General features: G+C 47.0%; 1 protein-coding gene across 2 annotated transcripts in view; it reads left to right on the forward strand.

Moving 5' to 3' along the window:
• The first annotated feature begins 2104 nt into the window (after positions 1-2104).
• LOC139416723 (uncharacterized) overlaps positions 2105-14978 on the forward strand; it is a 44154-nt gene continuing 31280 nt past the window's right edge. Inside the window, exon 1 of one of the 2 annotated variants that reach the window (XM_071165719.1) lies at positions 2105-2516. In XM_071165719.1, the coding sequence (XP_071021820.1) occupies positions 2435-2516 (82 nt within the window). In that variant the 5' untranslated portion in view covers positions 2105-2434. The remainder of the gene's footprint in view (positions 2517-14978) is intronic. The other variant, XM_071165720.1, reaches the window with a different exon arrangement.

Genomic DNA, 14978 nt, shown 5'->3' on the forward strand with positions numbered 1-14978 from the left:
ACATTTTATTTGTCACATGCTTCGTAGACAATGGGTATAGACTAACAGTGAAACGCTTACTTACGGGTCATTTTCCAACAATGCAGAGTTAAAGACTAGATTATTTTTTTAAATAAAAAATAGTGACACAGTGTATAATGAATAAAAATAAAGAGTAAAAATAACATGGTTATATACAGGGAGTACCAGTACCGAGTCGATGTGCAGGGGTACCAGGTAATAACATGGTTATATACAGGGAGTACCAGTACCGAGTCGATGTGCAGGTGTACGAGGTAATTGAGGTAGCTATGTACTGTACATACTGTATAGGTAAGGGTAAAGTGACTAGCAGCAGCGTGTGTGTTTGTTTAGAAGTTTTATGGCTTGGGGTTAGAAGCTGTTCAGGGACCTGTTGGTTCCAGACTAGCTGTGCGGTAGCAGAGAGAACAGTCTGCAACTTGGGTGGCTTCCTCTGACACCGCCTGGTATAGAGGTCGTGGATGGCAGGGAGCTCGTAGGCACTATGCTCTGTAGCGCCTTGCGGTCAGATGCCAAGCAGTTGCCATACCAAATGGGGATGCAGCCAGTCAGGATGCTCTCGATGGTGCAGCAGTATAACTTTTTGAGGATCTGAGGGCCCATGCCAAATATTTTCAGCCTCCTAAGGGTGAAGAGGTGTGGTCGTGCCCTCTTCACGACTGTGTTGATGTGTTTGGACCATGATAGATCCTTAATGTTGTGTCCGTTTTCCTGTAGTCCACGATCAAGTCCTTTGTCACACTGACGTTGAGGGAGAGGTTGCTGTCTTGGCACCACACTGCAAGGTCTCTGACCTCCTCCCTATAGGCTGTCTCATCCCCATCTTTTCCTCTTCAGAGGGCCTGGTCTATGGTAGGGTGTCGGCGATTAGGGCCTGGTCTGGGGTGAGCAGTGTCCTGCGCCGCCGAGTCATTGAAGTAAAATTCTTCATCCAAATTGAGGTTAGTGATCATTGTGATCATCATGTCCAGCAGATATTTTCAGTCATAGGAAACGATGGCAGAAACATTATGTACAAAAAAAGTTAAGATCAGTGCAAAAAAAAACACACAGAATAGCATAATTGGTCAGTAGTCTGTAAAATGGCAGCTATACATCCCAGTGGCATCAAGTGTGAGCAGCTGTGTGTGGTGTGAGCAGATGTACAGTGCCTTGCGAAAGTATTCGGCCCCCTTGAACTTTGCGACCTTTTGCCACATTTCCGGCTTCAAACATAAAGATATAAAACTGTATTTTTTTGTGGAGAATCAACAACAAGTGGAACACAATCATGAAGTGGAACGACATGTATTGGATATTTCAAACTTTTTTAACAAATCAAAAACTGAAAAATTGGGCGTGCAAAATACAGTTTTATATCTTTATGTTTGAAGCCTGAAATGTGGCAAAAGGTCGCAAAGTTCAAGGGGGCCGAATACTTCCGCAAGGCACTGTACCTGTTGTGTGTGTGTGTGTGTGTGTGTGTGTGTGGGGGAGGGGGGGTTCAGTGGATGACTCATCCCAGTATAATTCTGACTCACCAGTCCAGGGACACACCAAAGCCCAGGCACAGCACAGCATATCACAGCAATGTGCGTGACGCCATGCACTTTTACAGGCCTCTCAGCTATGCAGCACAATATGAAGCAGGTAGGCAGATGAGACCGGGGGCAGCACTTCTTGTTGACCAGCTGCATCTTCAAAGCAGAACCTCTCTCAGCCTATCAGACGAGCCAGAGCTAGCAGGCTGCCTGGGACTGGTATGTCTCAATTAGGTACTCAGGGGGACAGCGAGTCATGGTTGGGGTCAACTCCAAATATACAGCTGTGGTGCTAGTTCACTTGTGGTATCGTAAAGCCTGATGTGAATTTACTTCGTTTTCAGCAAATGTGTACTAATGATGTATGCCTCAGACAGACAGATGGCTCGATACGCAAGTCACACCAGCATTATATTACCATTGCACTCACACAAACCTACTACAGTATGCCCTGCTCACTCACTGACTCGGGTTCTTACACGCGCTCTTTCTTACGTACCCAAACGAGGAGGACCAGCTGCCTTAAGAGGGGTTAAACCCAACCAGTAAGAAAAGGGGTGTGGAGAAAGAAGGAGGGAGCGGGAGAGAGAGGGTGAGAGAGAGGGGAAGAGAGAGGGAGAGAGAGAGAGAGGAGGGAGAGAGAGGGGAAGAGAGAGGGAGAGAGAGAGGGGGGGAGAGAGAGGGAGGGCAAAGGAGAGGGGCCATATAAAAGCAGCGGAACACAAGCCACCCTTTATCCTGCCTGTCTGTCACGCTCTGCGAGCATTCACAGGAAACACACACAGGCTCCCCCAGCGCTCAAACACTCACTTACTTAGCTCTCTCTTTCTCTCTCACACACTCCTACAGGGAAACACACACAGACACCGGCTGCACTCACAAAGGACTGGAGGATGGCTGTGTCCATGAGAAGAATGAATGGGTCCTGGCGAGGGTTGACTCTAGCCCTGGTTCTCTGTGCTCTGTTCCTACACAGTGAGTAGTACATCTCTTTACACCTCTCTACCTCATGGCTCAAAAGTTATGTGTCTTACATGCTCAATCTTGAACTATGGATAAACTCTAGTAAACTAACTCTAAGCATGGTACCTCAATTAACCTAAGCCTGACTGACCCAGGTATAGATGACCCAGGTATAGCAAGCCATGGGGGTGTTTATGAGCATGTGCAACATGCTGTGCAACATGAATTCCTAACTTAAACTTTACCCCGAGAGATGAACATGCTAATAAAATGTTCCATAATGTAGTTTAAATTATCTTTTTCACAAGTGAGTTCTGTAATACTTTTGTTATTATGGTGTGGCAGCTATGAGCTTTTAGGAGTTTAGGGCTGGTAAAAAAGTTGCGGGTGTAGCTAGCCGACACAATGGGGAAAGTTGCCATTAAAAATAATGATGAACTACATCCTGAGAACAGTGTGTGTGTGTGTGTGTGTGTGTGTGTGTGTGTGTGTGTGTGTGTGTGTGTGTGTGTGTGTGTGTGTGTGTGTGTGTGTGTGTGTGTGTGTGTGTGTGTGTGTGTACACACTTTGAAGGGATGGAACGCTCACTCCTTCTAAAACATTTTCTGCTCATTTCAGATGTAGGTCCATCAGGCAGCTTTTACTCAGATTAAATATTTTTAAATTGGGGAAATATACTTCTGGAAGTTCAATTTGATCTTCGCAGTGTGTTTGGGGGCTTTTCATCTGTGTTTCCAGAAGTTTAATAGGAGAAGGAAGTTCATCCTGTGTTTGTTTCCTGCTTCTCCTGTGGAGATGCATCCTGTTTATACTATTAGCCAGCAGGATGGGTGGGAAGAATGAATGGATGTAAGTGAAAGAGAGATATGGGAATGTGACTCAGCAGGGAGTAAAATTACATCCACAAGATGACGCCCCTTAGGTGGTGGAAACTGTCATACAGTGTGTGTGGTGGGTATTTCTGTTTATACGGGTACCTCTCTTTTCCTCATGTCGGGAAGGTGTGAGTGGAAGCTTCAGCTATCAGATCCAAACCACACTCTTAAGTCTGTTAATATAGATGATAATTGTCTGGTGATGTTATGGTTTGAAGATGAGACTGGTGGGACTGGTGTTGGTTCGGTCTGCGTGATGACTTCTCCAGAACTCCATAGTGGCTCATCTGGGCACTGGGATGGTAAAACATAAGCTCTTTGGCACAGTGTAAACTGGGGGAACACTATGCCAGACTAACCAGAAGGATGGAAAGGAACATGCGCACGGCACATTAGAAAGGCACATTAAGATTAATCTTAATCTGAAACAGAGACACATGTATTGTGCTTTTACTATGCCTTTAATTGTAGGCTATTTAGTTACTTTATTTGGAGTCTCCTTACAAATGGTTATTAGATGTTCAACTAACTATCAACTATTTAGATCAATATTGTGAAATTGTTTGAAATAAAACCCTTACATGAGTAGAACGTTTCCCATTCCTGCCCAGGTTAACAGCTCTTGGGTTTCACTTTGAGAATAGCACAGGGATGTTGCCACAAGCCCTCCCTATATCCTCCTCCATTCCAGACCACACTCCACCAATCACACTAACCTGCTACATAGTTGACACTTGTGTGCCACCGGCACTGCTATGGGAATTTGCCAAGGAATGGTCAGCATAAGGTATTGGGACACAACATTGGAACATTTCTGACAAACTCGGGAACATAATCAACTGTAGATGGTTGCCATGGTGATTCAGTTGTGTGTGTACGGCATAGGTGACTGGTGTTTTGTAGGAGCTGGTGGTACTGATTTTAAAATAATGTTTCCCATATCTGCCCCCATGATCCCTGTCCCATATCTGCCCCCATGATCCCTGTCCCATATATGCCTCCATGATCCCTGTCCCATATCTGCCCCCATGATCCCTGTCCCATATCTGCCCCCATGATCCCTGTCCCATATCTGCCCCCATGATCCCTGTCATATATCTGCCCCCATGATCCCTGTCCCATATCTGCCCCCATGATCCCTGTCCCATATCTGCCCCCATGATCCCTGTCCCATATCTGCCCCCATGATCCCTGTCCCATATCTGCCCCCATGATCCCTGTCCCATATCTGCCCCCATGATCCCTGTCCCATATCTGCCCCATGATCCCTGTCCCATATCTGCCCCCATGATCCCTGTCCCATATCTGCCCCCATGAACCCTGTCCCATATCTGCCCCCATGATCCCTGTCCCAAATCTGCCCCCATGATCCCTGTCCCATATCTGCCCCCATTATCCCCCCCTTTCAACCACTTTTCTAAACTACAGCTCTCTGGCTGTACAGACATAAAGAGGTTGGAAGTCAAGTTCCATGATGTCAGTGTTCTCCAGAAGAATACTACTTTAATGTTTCACGGTCAGTTAACATTGTCTCTATATTGGGGAGTTTAAATTATTATTAGATTTAAAAAAAAAATGTTTGTTACTTTTACGCCTTTTTCTCCCCAATTTTGCGGTATCCAATTGGTAGTTACAGTCTTGACTCATCGCTGCAACTCCCGTAGAGACTCAGGAGAGACGAAGACCAACCACATGACCCCCAGGCACTGGAGAAACACAACCCAACCAAGCCGCACTGCTTCTTGACACAATACCCACTTAACCCAGAAGCCAGCTGCACCAATGTGTCGAAGGAAACACTGTGCACCTGGTGACCCAGCCCGCCACAGGATTTGCTAGTGCGCGATGGCATAAGGACATACCAGCCGGCAAAACTCTCCCCTAACCCAGATAACTCTAGGGAAATTGTTCGCCGCCCCATGGGTCTCCCGGTCGGCTGCGACAGAGCCTGGACTCGAACCCGGAATCTCTAGTGGCGCAGCTAGCACTGTGATGCGGTGCCTTAGACCACTGCACCACTCAGGAGGCCCAGAAGTTGTTTTTTTTAATCATGTCTTGGTGTTTTGATGAATCCAGCATCAGTTCAGAGGACAGTTGTGGTCTTGTTCATGGAGGGTATTTGCTGTGGATAAGGTTTAATCAATGGCACAGTGGATTCAGGGTTAGTGATGTCATTAGCCTAGAGAGGGAATTAGAGGAGAACAGCTGATTCCAGGGTTCTACTAAAGAACCTTCTTTGTGCTTCTACTCAGAAGAGCCGGACATGACCCATACAGTACATGCCTCTGGATATATCTGGAAACCAATAAACTCATTTCCCAGGGGCCACTGGGCTTATCTTTCATACAAATATGCGTGTTTGTGGATAGTCTGATAGCAGCATAGCATGCAAAGCCTGCATCTGGGGAGAGAACATTGAGACCAACCACATGACCCCCAAACACTGGAGATCCACTGTGGTGAGTTACAGTTGGAGGCTACAGTTACAGTTGAGCTGTATCTACAGCAGTTGCAGCATGGCTATGGTGACTAAAAGTTGACAGTGGGTAACTGAGATGGGAGCCTCTGTGTAGCCATTAGGGCTCCTAAGCACCTGACAACGGAAGGCCATGCATTCCAATGGTACGTGTAGGGCTCAGATGTTGCAGCAGGAATGCCAATGCAAACCTTTTTTTAGAGGTGTCGGCCACTGACTGAGACAGATGGGGAGAGATCGAAAGAGTAAGAGAGAGACGAAGAGAAAAGAGAGAAGAAGACAGAGGGGGGGGGGGGATTTCTATGACTCAACTCAATGGTGAAAGTGTTAAGCTGAACTAACATTCTACTCTTATCCAAGCCAGATGTTCAAACTACACACTTTCATCACAAACACTGATTGAGTTTATGTTCCCGTTTCCCGTGGCTTTGATTCAGCAGTTATGTAGACTCTCAAATATTTAGCAGTGAAATGGGCTGGGTTAGAAAGGCTGCATGATGTCATACCAATGCCTCATGGAATACATTTCATGTTAGGAGCCCTAGTTTTCTGTGGAGAGAGGGAAAACAAGCTAGCTTTAGAGCCATATGGAGAGAGAGAAAAACACGTGAACGTGTTTAATTTCACGGCTGGTACTCCAGGAGCTGCATCATTTGTGCCACTAATTCAGTGCCAGTGGCACAGTAGAGTGAGCCATTGTGATGTCTGTATTCCAAAGTATTCAACACCATTCCAACTTGGGTGAAAGAGGGACAGACACAATGTGCATTCCTATGATTTGGGGGAACACACCACATCCTTTACAGGGGTGGCAGGGTAGCCTAGTGGTTAGAGTGTTGGACTAGTAACTAAAAAGGTTGCAAGTTCGAATCCCTGAGCTGACAAGGTACAAGTCTGTCGTTCTTCCCCTGAACAGGCAGTTCTAAGGCCGTCATTGGAAATAAGACATTTTTCATAACTTGCTTGCCTAGTTAAAGATAAAATTACACGTCTGAGAATTTTAAAGAAATAAGTTCAATAACAGGTACAACAACAAAAAAAGCACAGCTAGTCACAGCACAGTCATTCAGGGTGGTGTGAACCATAAACTCTCAATGAATATGGACACACAAATCTGAACAGTGAAGACCAACACAAAGAGGAAAGATAGCTCCATCATGTGTTAGTTGATTGGACATCTGAATACCAGTATCGGGAGTGAGATGGGTTCTGTGCGAATGGACATCAGACTGCGTTCAGTTCAGACAACATTTCCGACCAACATAAACAAGTGCAGAATATTGACCCTCTTTTTTTCTCATGGTCCTCAGTTATTGACTAGCATTCCATCAGTCCCAAGTCAGGATGGTGAACGTGGACTCACGTCATCCAGAGGAGGGTGTGGGGCTTTTTACTTAACAGTCTGGCAGATGACTGTGTTATGTCAGAGGGAGCAGGGTGTTGGGTGCATGTTCCATCCTCGTGGGCCTATAGTCACGATCCAAAGACCATGAGACCACATCATTAGAGCTGGATTACAGTTAAATGGCAGTTGCCTCAGTGGTTTTGTAAAAGGTAATAGGTACCAGTCAAAATAAAGTTGAAATAATTGTTTGTCAGTGTCAATCTGGCTAGAGGGTTTGACAGGAAAACTTCTCACTCCCCTTTGTCCATTCTATGGCCTCACACTCTGAACTACATCAACATACTCCACAAGTAACTGTTCCGTTCAACAGAACATCTTCATTTGGGCTTTGGCTTCTATCAACCCTATTCCAAAGAAAACTTATCAAAAAAGGAAACAAAACCAAGGATAAGAACAATCACAATTGCCCAGAATGCAATTGCCCAGAACCCTTCTAGGGCAATGAACCAGACAAATACAAAAGACTTTACCCAACTAAACAGTCTTAATGAATTACAGACGGTGTGTTACCATTCAAATCATCCTCTCCTCATTATGCTGTTTCTAGCAATCTTTATGTTCCATGATTCCCTGGCACCCTAGTGCAGTTTTATAGCTGTTGGGGCTTTAACAATGGCTGCGTCCCAAATGACACCCTATTCCCTATATAGTGCACTACTTTTGACCATGGCCAATATGGAGTTAGTCAAAAGTAGTGCACTATATAGGGAATAGGGTGCCATTGGGATTCAAACGAGGAGCAACAACCCTCTCCCCTCCTCCTAGTTCTCTTTGATTTCAACACACCACAGCAACCTTGGACAGGGAGCAGAATCACTTGGGAGCTTGTAGACAACAGTCTTCCACACACAAGTCATACAGAGTTAAACTAATGAACAACCCTGAAATTAGGGGAAATTTCAAAAGATCGACATGGAGTATGTGCGTCATCACCAATGCTTGTTACATGAGCTCAGGCAGCAATGAAAGCTTATCACAAACTTAGCTCATGTTTGGAAGATCCCAGGTCATGGTAATGTCACAGACTGTCAGCATATAAGACCACAGCAGGTTTACAATAACAGTAAGTATATGACAAGTATGTCATCTAAGGCAAGGCATGCTTGTCAGGAGAAGGCAGAGGGAGGCATGCCTCTTTATGGTGGTGTGTACAATTTAGCCTGAGGAATAAAGGGTCTTTTAATGAGGCTTGGCTGAGGCCCTTTCACTGCTAGAGTAATTGCTCCTTGTAATTAATGTTCAGCTAGAAATGCTTCGGTCGTTGGGGCCCTTCTTTATGCTGCTGGCTAATTAATGTTCACCTATAGAAATGCTTTGGTCGTTGGGGCCCTTCTTTATGCTGCTGGCTAATTGATGTTCACCTATAGAAATGCTTTGGTCGTTGGGGCCCTTCTTTATGCTGCTGACTAATTGAAAACATAAGATTACATCCTGTTTCTGCTTTGGATGGAACTGGGACTTTCTGTTCTCATGGTAGTTTGAGGGAGAGAGAGTGAGAGAGTGTGAGGTCGCCTCTATGAGTTTAACCAGGCAGTGTGTCTTTTACTCTTCCCACCATCTTTCTGCTTTTACTTTTTCCCTCCTTAATCCAAACCATTGTATAAAGCTAGCCATTGGAGGGGAACTGTACATTTACATATCCTCTAACACAACCTCTCCCCTTTCACTTCCTACTCTGATGTCAAAAAGCTGTTGGAAGCCACCCAGCAACATCTGCACTCAGCAACAGTAACAGCCCAGGCAGCTTTGGTTCTGACAGTGGGAGCTGTGAGGCAAAGAACAAGCCTGTCAGAGCAGCTGGTATTTGGGCTGTGTCCCAAATGGCACCCTATTTCCAATATAGTGTTCTAGGCTACTTTGACCGGAGTCCTTGTGTAAAAAGCAGTGCACTATGTAGGGAATAGGATGTCATTTTGGATCACAACCTTGGTATAGAGGAACGAGGCCTGGCCTATCCTTCAGTTATGAGATGGACGGTCTATTTAGGAAACTGAGGTTTTATGTTACGGAGGGGCTGCCTGTCCAAATTTAGATGACAGCATTGTTAGCGTTGAAGAAATACCAGAGCCATGTTTCAGACCATTTTTCAAACCCAAAACAAAGCCTCATCCACGTTTCTTCTCTTTGCTCTCGAGTGGATTCCAATAGCAGTGTAGAGTGTAGAGATGTATAGCCAGCAGAGGTGGAAATCTAGTGGCAGTATACTTACTGTAATATGCCTGTGGCATTATGAACCATTAGCTTTGACTGGTGGCTCTCTCTCTCTTTCGTGTCATTGTGTGGTTATTGGTGAACCTGCTGTGTGTGTCTCTTTGGGAGGCCTGTTTGATGTTCTGGGTATTATTGATGGGCCCGATCTCCTCAGCTCTGAGGCTTAGTGAGGTCACAGTGTGCCAAGTGACGTAAGAGCCATTTCCTGTCCAAGGATGTGCATGGACAATGTTCCAACGTATGTCGCTAATTCACAACAAAAAGTCACCCTGTTCATCCTGGCCATCCTGGTTTCAGAAGCATAAATTGTTATCAAGTTATTTTCATGTAGACAGAGCATGGGACCCGGTGACTGTTCCAACGCAGGTTTTTTCCAGATTGTGGTTTGCTGTTTTGACTGGCCGTCTGGTCACAGGAGAGGAAAAACTGTAAGCTGTATTTGGTTACCAGGGAAACAGTTTTTCTGGCCAGTGCTTCATGCAGGGCAGGCTGGTGTGGCTGTCTAGTAGCTACAGACTGGCAGAACAGAACAGGGGTGTCCACATTGTTCTACTATAGGCTACATGGACACCTAAAGGAAGGTATCCCAGTACAGAGGGGCTCAGTTGACTTGCTGACTAGTAGGAATGGGATCCCTGTCTAGCCTCCCTGTACATTCCTCTGGCCGCAGGCATTCTCTGGAGGCTCTGGAAGCCTGGAGGAAATCCACCCTGGCCTGGGTCTGAGGTGACAGTCTAGCCTCGGAGAATCAGGGAAGTCAGGGTTCTACTACTGACATCTGGAGGTGGGAGAATTAAAGACTGGGACTGGGAGGTGTGCAGCAGGCAGGTGGTAACAGCCAAGGTGCCGTCTCTGTGGCTTGGGTGGGGAGGCGAGCCCAGGCTGTAGGATGAGCCTGAGGCCTGTCTGTCTCTGAGTGGCTGCATGACGTCAAAAGATCTCCTGATCATCTCCCTAAGACTAGGCAGGGCCAGGGAGAGAGACGGACCATGGTTCCCCAGGGAGACTGACATCAGCTGGGCTAGATCCCACCCTGTTGGAGGCCCCCAGGACCCAACCCTGCTACACGCCAGACACGGGCACATCTCCAGCCCTCCCCAGAGAAGAACCAGGCCCTAATTAGAGGTTAGAGAGGCCACGCAACAGGACTTTCGTCTCGTGCTCTCTGTCTGCCCCTTTAATTCAGTGTAGAGATGTTTGTTTTGGTTCAGTCATTATCCTCCTTCCCCACCCTGCATCCCTTACACTGGGAATATAGGAAGGGTCAGAGATGGCTATCACAATAGTAAAAGGTTGTAGAAGGAAGTGCAGAAGGAAAAAGGAGGACACAGTGAGTAAGTGGGTAAAGACGTCTTCACAATAAATCATCAAAAATGTCACAATATTTACATTTTAGACTCTCTTATATCGAGAGCGAGCATCTAGAAAAGCCCAGTAAATCAGGGTTTAATGGTCTGTAATTAAGGCATTGTTGAAAGCAGAAAGATGTTGTGCGGAGTAAACATGATGCCACACAGCTTGTTGATCTTTCCACACAACATTGCTCCTGGTTGGGCTGGGGAGTCAGCTGAGTTCTGGCCCCCTAAGCCAGATCGGTTACAGCAGCCAAATGGCAAAAGTCACATCCTCCTGGGGATATGGAGACACACACTGGTTAATTTTCTAGTGCTGCACTGGAGCATGAATTGCATGTTACACTGTTCTCCATGACCTCTTCCATTAGGTGAGCTTTTCAAGATGTCTCTATGTTTCCGTTGGTCCTGCTGTGATCACACAGAAGTTTTACTCAGAGTTGAGCTGTCATTACCTGGCCTGGATCCTGTCACGTCTACTCTATGTGTGTGTGTGTGTGTGTGTGTGTGTGTGTGTGTGTGTGTGCGTGTGTGTGTGTGTGTGTGTGTGTGTGTGTGTGTGTGTGTGTGTGTGTGTTCCCTGTGGACTGGCTTCCCTGTTCCTGAGCCATAGCTAGCCACAGCCTCACTACACTACTCTGCCACGTGCTGCAGCAGTGCGAAGCAAACAAATTATCATCTTGCCATTTTTCCCTTCTGCACCCATACAAAATCTGGCAACCACATTTTATGCGTTTCTTTATGGAGACCCGAGCTGCTCATGAGCACAATGAGACAATCTGTTCCGTTGGTGCCATGATGACATCAGTGAGGGGCCAGGAAACGCTCTCCACAGGGCTGGATGGGGCTGTGGAGAGGACAGACCTGGACCCTGTCCTGAAAGGAGCTGGACACATGCACGCACACTCTGCACAAACACAGAACCACACCCAAAGTCTTAAACTCAAAGTCTTAAACTTGCACTGTTAGAATCTGTCCTCAAGTTCATCAAGTAAAAAGAGAACGGCTTGCCTGTATTTACTGATTCTTTGGTTGAAGTTTGCTTGTCTGTGTACCCAGCCTAGTCTCATAGACTAGACTAATAATATAGTAAACATAAATCCGGGATACAAATTAGTATGATATGGTGGGCGTATAACGCGAACGTGTAGTAACCCAAAGGTGCACGTTTAAATCTCATCATGGACAACATTAGCATTTTAGGTAATTGGTAACTTTTTAAATAGACATTACTTTTTAGCTACTTTGCAACTACTTAGCAGGTTAGATAACCCTTCCCCTAACCATTTTAGCTAACCCTTCCGTAACTCCTAACCTTAACCCTGACCCCTAACCCTAAATCCTAGCATAAGTTAGCTAGCTAGAAGTCGCCATGTCAGCTCACACTGGGGAGTTCCAGCATTGTGTCAGTTAGAACAGGGGAGTTTCAGTGTTGTTTCAGCTCACATTGGGGAGTTTCAGCGCTGTGTCAGCTCACACTGGGGAGTTCCATCGTTGTATCAGCTCCAACAGGGGAGTTTCAGCGTTGTGTCTGCTCCAAAAGGGGAGTTTCAGTGTCGCGTCAGCTCCAACAGAAGAGTTTCAGTGTTGTGTCAGCTCCAACAAGGGAGTTTAAGTGTTGTGTCAGCTCCAACAGAAGAGTTTCAGTGTTGTGTCAGCTCCAACAGGGGAGTTTCAGCATTGTGTCAACTCCAACAGGGGAGTTCCAGCGCCGTGTCAGCGCCAACAGGGGAGTTTCAGTGTCATGTCAGCTCCAACAGAGGAGTTTCAGTGTCGTGTCAGCTCCAACAGGGGAGTTTCAGTGTCATGTCAGCTCCAACAGAGGAGTTAAAGTATCGTGTCAGCTCCAACAGGGGAGTTTCAGGGCCGTGTCAGCTCACACTGGGGAGTTTCAGCTCTGTTTTATTTCCAACAGAGGAGTTACAGTCTCGTGTCAGCTCCAACAGGGGAGTACCAGCGCCGTGTCAGCGCCAACAGGGGAGTTTCAGTGTCATGTCAGCTCCAACAGAGGAGTTTCAGTGTCGTGTCAGCTCCAACAGGGGAGTTTCAGTGTCATGTCAGCTCCAACAGAGGAGTTAAAGTATCGTGTCAGCTCCAACAGGGGAGTTTCAGGGCCGTGTCAGCTCACACTGGGGAGTTTCAGCTCTGTTTTATTTCCAACAGGGGAGTTTCAGTGTCGTGTCAGTTCCAACAGGGGAGTTTCAGTGTTGTGTCAGCTCCAACAGGGGAGTTTCAGTGTCGTGTTAGCTCCAACAGGGGAGTTTCAGTGTCGTGTCAGCTCCAACAGGGACGTTTCAGTGTCGTGTCAGCTCCAACAGGGGAGTTTCAGTGTCGTGTTAGCGCCAACAGGGGAGCGTCAGTGTCATGTCAGCACTGACAGGGGAGAGTTAGTGTTGTGTCAGCTCAAACAGGGGAGGTTCAATGTTGTGTAAGCTCAAACAGGGGAGTTTCAGCATTGTGTCAGCTCCAACAGGGAGTTTCAGCATTGTGTCAGCTCCAACAGGGAGTTTCAGCATTGTGTCAGCTCCAACAGGGGAGTTTCAGCATTGTGTCAGCTCCAACAGGGGAGTTTCAGCGCTCTGTCAAATCCAACAGGGGAGTTTCGGTGTCGTGTCAGCTCCAACAAGGGAGTTTCAGTGTTGTGTCAGCTCCAACAGAAGAGTTTCAGCATTGTGTCAGCTCCAACAGAGGAGTTTCAGTGTTGTGTCAGCTCCAACAGGGGAGTTTGAGCGTTGTGTCAGCTCCAACAGGGGTGATTCAGCGACACGTCAACTCCAACAGGAGACTTTCAGTGTCATGTCAGCTCCAACAGGGAAGTTTCACTGTTGTGTCAGCTCCAACAGAGGAGTTTCAGCGTTGTGTTCGTTCCAACAGGGGAGTTCAAATGTTGTGTCAGCTAAAACAGAGGAGTTTCAGCAATGTGTCAGCTCCAACAGGGAAGTTTCAGCATTGTGTCAGCTCCAACAGGGGAGTTTCAGCGCCGTGTCAGCTCCAACAGGCGAGTTTCAGGATTGTGTCAGCTCAAACAGGGGAGTTTCAGGATTGTGTCAGCTCAAACAGGGGAGTTTCAGTGTCGTGTCAGCTCCAACAAGAGAGTTTCAGTGTCGTGTCAGCTCCAACAAGAGAGTTTCAGTGTCGTGTCAGCTCCAACAGAGGAGTTTCAGTCTCGTGTCAGCTCCAACAGAGGAATTACAGTCTCATATCAGCTCCAACAGAGGAGTTACAGTCTCGTGTCAGCTCCAACAGGGGAGTTACAGTCTCGTGTCAGCTCCAACAGGGGAGTTTTAGTGTCGTGTCAGCTCCAACAGGGGAGTTACAGTCTCGTGTCAGCTCCAACAGGGGAGTTTCAGTGTCGTGTCAGCTCCAACAGAGGAGTTTCAGTCTCGTGTCAGCTCCAACAGGGGAGTTACAGTCTCGTGTCAGCTCCAACAGGGGAGATTCAGTGTCGTGTCAGCTCCAACAGGGGAGTTACAGTCTCGTGTTAGCTCCAACAGAGGAGTTACAGTCTCGTGTCAGCTCCAACAGGGGAGTTACAGTCTCGTGTCAGCTCCAACAGGGGAGATTCAGTGTCGTGTCAGCTCCAACAGGGAAGTTTCAGTGTTGTTCCAGCTCCAACACGGGAGTTTCAGCATTGTTCCAGCCCCAACAGGGGAGATTCAGTGTCGTGTCAGCTCCAACAGGGGAGTTACAGTCTCGTGTTAGCTCCAACAGAGGAGTTACAGTCTCGTGTCAGCTCCAACAGGGGAGTTACAGTCTCGTGTCAGCTCCAACAGGGGAGATTCAGTGTCGTGTCAGCTCCAACAGGGAAGTTTCAGTGTTGTTCCAGCTCCAACACGGGAGTTTCAGCATTGTTCCAGCCCCAACAGGGGAGTTTCAGCGCCGTGTCAAATCCAACAGGGGAGTATCAGCGCCGTGTAAGCTCACACTGGGGAGTTCCAGCACCGTGTCTGCTCCAAACATGAGAGTTTCATCGTCATTTCAACTCCAACGGGGGAGTTTCAGTGTCGTGTCAGCTACAACAGGGGAGTTTCATTGTCGTGTCAGCTCCAACAGGGGTATTACAGTGTTGTCAGCTCCATCAGGGGAGTTTCAGTGTCATGTCGGCTCCAACAGGGGAGTTTCACTGTTGTCAGCTCCAACAAGGGAGTTTCAGTG

Source organism: Oncorhynchus clarkii, chromosome 9 (genome assembly GCF_045791955.1).
Source record: "Oncorhynchus clarkii lewisi isolate Uvic-CL-2024 chromosome 9, UVic_Ocla_1.0, whole genome shotgun sequence".
Classification (NCBI taxonomy): Eukaryota; Metazoa; Chordata; class Actinopteri; order Salmoniformes; family Salmonidae; genus Oncorhynchus; species Oncorhynchus clarkii.